A 5,137-nucleotide genomic window follows, 5' to 3' on the forward strand; every position below is an offset into this window, starting at 1 on the left:
GCTGAATGGAGGTCCTCTCTTCACATGCTCTGAACGATTACCAGGATGGTGCAGCTCTCACTGAGCACTGACTGTGTGCCAGACCCTTTCCTAAGTGCTAAGCATACAACAGTGAAAAGCCAGACATCCATGATCTAATGAAGGCTAGGTCTGAGTGGGGCTGGGGGAAGATAGTAAATAAATATGTCAGGTGATGAACATTCTATAAAGAAAATTAAAACAGGGTAAGAAGATATAGAGTGCAGAGAGGATGCTATTTTAAAATTGTGGTTATATCACCACACACGTGTTAGAAAGGCTATTATCAAAAAGACAAGACACACTCATCAGGGTGTGGCTCAGCGGTTGAACGTAGACCTATGAACCAGGAGATCACGGTTTGATTCCTGGTCAGGTCACATGTCCGGGTTTCAGACTTGATCCCCACAGAGGGGTGTGCAGGAGGCAGCTGATCAATGATTGTCTCTCATCACTGATGTTTCTCTCTCTCTCTCCCTGTCCCTTCCTCTCTGAAATCAATCAATCAAAAAAAAAAATTGCCCTGACCGGTTTGGCTCAGTGGATAGAGCGTCGGCCTTCGGACTCAAGGGTCCCAGGTTCGATTCCGGTCAAGGGCATGTACCTTGGTTGCGGGCACATCCCCAGTAGGGAGTGCGCAGGAGGCAGCTGATCGATGTTTCTAACTCTCTATCCCTCTCCCTTCCTCTCTGTAAGAAAATCAATAAAATATATTTTTTAAAAAAAATATATATATATTAAAGCCAAACTAATAGAGTTGAATGATGGCTGCCAGGAGCTCAGGGGTTAGAGAAATTGGGAAATGTTGGTCAAAGGATACAAACTTTAAGGTATCAGTAAGTTCTGGGAAATCTAATGAGCAGCACGGTGATTATAATTAACAATACTAGCCCTAGCTGGTTTGGCTCAGTGGATAGAGCGTTGGCCTACGGACTGAAGGGTCCCAGGTTCGATTCTGGTCAAGGGCACATGCCTGGTTGTGGGCTCGATCCCCAGTGATGGGTGTGCAGGAGGCAGCCAACCAATGATTCTCTGTCATCACTGATGCTCCTATCTCTCCCTTCTCTCTCTGAAATCAATAAAAACATATATATTTAAAACAATATTGTATTATGTACTTGAAAGTTAAGAGAATAAATGTTAAATGTTATCACCACACACACAAAAAAATGGTTATTATGTGAGAAGTATTGACTAACCTTATGGTGGTAATCATTTTGCAACATATACGTATATCAAATCATCACATTGTACACCTTAAACTTACATATGTTGATATCAATATCTCAAGAAAGCTGGGAAAAAAATAAAACAAAGTGAGTGGTTAGAGGCGTGATAGATGCCTGAGCAGAAACCAGAAGTGAAGGAACAAACCATAGGAAGAGATCTGCAGACACAGAGAGCCAGCGTAAAGGCCCAGCGGCAGTGTATTCCATTGCTGAAATAGCACCCTGGGGCCCATAGTTTTACAAGCTGGTCCTCTTGTTTGTCAAATAGATTTATAGGAGTAAGGTGGCTGGTCATGACTTTATCAACTTTTTGCTTGTCAGCTGACCACTACCTACTTGAAACCCTTTCCTCTCCTGGCTTCTGTGACACCATACTCATTTCTTTCCCTACCTTTTATTATTATTATTATTATTATTATTATTATTACTATTGATTTCAGAGAGAGGAAGAGAGGAGAAAGAAACATCAATGATGAGAATCATTCATCAGCTGCCTTCTGCACGCCCCACAACCCAGGCATGTGCCCTGACCAGGAATCAACCATGACCTCCTGGTTCATAGGTCGACACTCAACCACTGAGCCACACTGGCTGGGCACGTTATCCTCCCACTTCTGGTTGAAAACTCGGGTTAATCCTTGAACACTTAGAACACAAGGGAAGCCCATTCTCAGAATCACTGTCAGAAGCAACAACACATCAGGGAGTGATTCTGCACCTCGGAAGACATGTGTCAACACCTGAAGACATTTTTGACTGTCACAACTGGGGGAAGGGGAAGAGCTACTGGCATCTAGCAGGTAGATGACAGTCAGGGAGGCCACTACACATCCTACAATGCCCAGGACAGCCCCCAGCAACAAAGGAGTATCTGGCCCCAAACATCAATAGTGCTGAGGCTAAGAAACCCTGTCTAGATGAATCCTATACAGGGGTTTTTCAACAAGGGTTTGGATTAGCTTGGCGACATTTAATCCAATATTCCAGCTGGAATGTACTTTCAGTTTGATCACCTCAGAGGATTCTTTCAATCATTTAATTCACATTTCTTTCAAACTCTCACTGAGAATTTCCAAATTCTGTTTCTGGAGTGACACCTACTATAATCACTCCACTCTATCAACATACTTGAGTTGCCATGTTCTCCCAAAACCCATTCAAGATGAGACAGCCTCTGGAATGCTGTATTTTTCAGACATATGACAGCAAAACCTATCCGAATCCAGCTTTCACTCACTCCAAATCACATGGTGCTTGGGAACTTCTTTTGGTTTCCAGCTAACATATGTATGAATATCCACTGGACTGAAAAACGACAACTGTAGGCTCAAGGTCCTTTACAATCTCGGTAACTATGGATTCGAAGTTAACTCTCTTCTGGATCAGACTGAATTGATTCACTTGTTCTTGCTGATAGGCTCCTATAGTTACCTCCACAATTTTATTTTTTTAAATGGTTGGTGAATAAAATTCTTTTTTTAAAAAAATATTTTTTATTGATTTCAGAAAGGGAGAAACATCAATAATTAGAGAGAATCATTGATGGGCTGCCTCCTACATGTGGCCCACGGGGGACTGAGCCCACATCTAGGCCATGTGCCCTGATCTGGAATCCAACCGAGACCTCCTGGTTCAGGTTGACACCCAACCACTGAGCCACTCCACAATTTTAGAATGAGCTGTGGAGTGATCTTTACCTGCCACAATTGTAAGTATCTAAAGAAATGAGCTGCCATGCTGTCCCTCCATCATTTCTCCTTCTTTAGGTTGTTCTTCTAAAATATAGAGGTAAGTTAGATCACCAGCAAGACTCTACAGAATGCTGATGGCCGGTTTCCTCTAATGTAGCCAGTGCTATTCAGATTGGGTTTTTTTCCTGTTACTTAAATTTATTGGGGTGACACTGGTTAATAAGATAAGTTTCATGTGTAAACTTCTATAATACATCATCTGTATAATGCATGGTGTGTTCCCCACCTAAAATCTCGCTTCTGTCACCTCCTCGGGTTTGTTCAGAGTAGCCACTGGGCTCTGGGCAAAGAGGTGCGAGGACGTGAGGACAATGTCAGCTGCATCTTTCTCTGAATAAATGAAATGCAAAAGGGGAGGTGGGGACACTCCACCTACATATGCATCCTTTAGTAAGTCCTACCCCATCACCTTCCCCGGAAGGACGCTCAGTCCCATGTGAGTGCCATTTTCTGGATCACCTCTAGCCAATAATGAACTTTAAAACTTTGAAATACTGACAATTTGATGAGTGAGGGGAAAAATGTTATCACACTGTTGAATTCTCCTTTCCCTATTGTATTCCACTAATTTTCTTTAAAAAGACATACCACCTATGCATTTTCTCTAATTTTAAACGGACAGTATAGTCTCCACCACTAGATGTCAGTATTAGCACTTGCCGTGCTCCGTGGTGACAACCTACAAGCCTCCCGACTTTGTAAAAAGTTCCGGGGAGCGGAGGGGAGGCAGGGGGGATCCCGTTCACCCAGAAGCTGAAGAATATCGAGCTCGCACTGCTCTGGAAGAGCTAGAATATGCGGAAATACCTAACCAGCCAGTATCACCTCAGCGGTCTTTTCTCTCAACTTCGGTGACACCACGCTCTCACGGTTTCCCCCTCTCTCTCTAGTCTCCTTTCCCGCACTTAAGTTTCGGGGTACTCGGGCTCTTCGCCTCCCCACTTACTCCAGCTTTAGATGGCATCGCTAGTGGATAAGGCGCCTTCCAAACCAAGGGGGAGGGATGGCATTGGGACAACGGACCCTCCGTACGGGGGAGGGATGTGCGCACCTCTGCAGGAGGGCTGCCAGGTCCTGCCCAGGCTTCTTGGGCCAGAGGCCTTGGCCGTGTTCCCCTGGCGAACACCTCCGCGAGCGTTGGGTTGCCACGCACATAGCAAAGTGCAGGTGACTCCAGCTGCCAGTGCTCCCAAAACCACCCCAAAGAGGAACAGAGGAACGTGCAAGGACGGGGTGAAGGCTGGTAACGGCTGTGAGCGAAACCGGGAGAAATAGAGGACCGGAGGTTCGCTCGGATCGCGATCCCGGCCGACTCCCAACCTGGGATTCTGTTAAATGAGCACGTTTCCCCGCCCCCCGCTCCCCCCACTCCCACCCCCCGAGCGGGAACCAATCCTTGGTTCTAATACGCAGCCTCGTTTTAAAGAACCAATCGCCAGGCCACAGAGACCTATTATGACAACGATGAGAACCAATGAAAAGCGGGGATTCTCTAGCCGGCCTCCCAAGCGCCAGTCCCGAAAAAGTCACCCAGGGGGAGGTTTTCGGAAGGTACGAAGCGGGAGATAAGGTCGCGTCTGGGTGACAGGATACTACGCTTACAAAGAGAGGTGGAGAGGAGTCTGTGAGCGCGTAAAAGAGCACTTCCTAGAAGCCTCGCAGGCGGCGGACCCACACGTCAGCCTCGAGCCGAGGGCTCCAGCGCGGAAAGGGGCGGGGGGTACGTGCTGCGCGCTGACGTAACACGCCAGGCCCCGCCCCGCCCGCCCTTATAGCGTAACACTGGCGCGCGCGCACACCATTGTGTGGCTGGATTTGGCCACCGCTGCCGTGGAAGGTGTGTGTCTGGGGTTTTGCCATCCCCGCACCCGTGCCGCGGCTTCTGCCTTGCGGTTCGCCGTTCGACAGTCAGCCCTCGGGGCCCTCGCCCGCCACGGACATGCCACGCGTCTACATAGGGCGCCTTAGCTACCACGTCCGGGAGAAGGACATTCAGCGCTTTTTCAGTGGCTATGGCCGCCTCCTTGAAATAAGACCTCAAAAATGGGTGAGTTTGACCGGGGTGCCTGCGTCATTTCATAACGCTTCGAGCCTTGCGGCGGCGGACCCCTTTAGACGAAAGAGGCGGTCAAGGCCGCG

At 47.6% G+C, this 5,137-nt stretch overlaps 1 protein-coding gene across 1 annotated transcript in view; it reads left to right on the forward strand.

Moving 5' to 3' along the window:
- Nucleotides 1-4,937: 4,937 nt before the first annotated feature.
- SRSF6 (serine and arginine rich splicing factor 6) overlaps nt 4,938-5,137 on the forward strand; it is a 4,585-nt gene continuing 4,385 nt past the window's right edge. Inside the window, exon 1 of the mRNA XM_023750802.1 lies at nt 4,938-5,045. Within this exon, the coding sequence (XP_023606570.1) occupies nt 4,938-5,045 (108 nt within the window). The remainder of the gene's footprint in view (nt 5,046-5,137) is intronic.

Source organism: Myotis lucifugus, unplaced genomic scaffold (genome assembly GCF_000147115.1).
Source record: "Myotis lucifugus unplaced genomic scaffold, Myoluc2.0 scaffold_16, whole genome shotgun sequence".
In the NCBI taxonomy this organism is placed as follows: Eukaryota; Metazoa; Chordata; class Mammalia; order Chiroptera; family Vespertilionidae; genus Myotis; species Myotis lucifugus.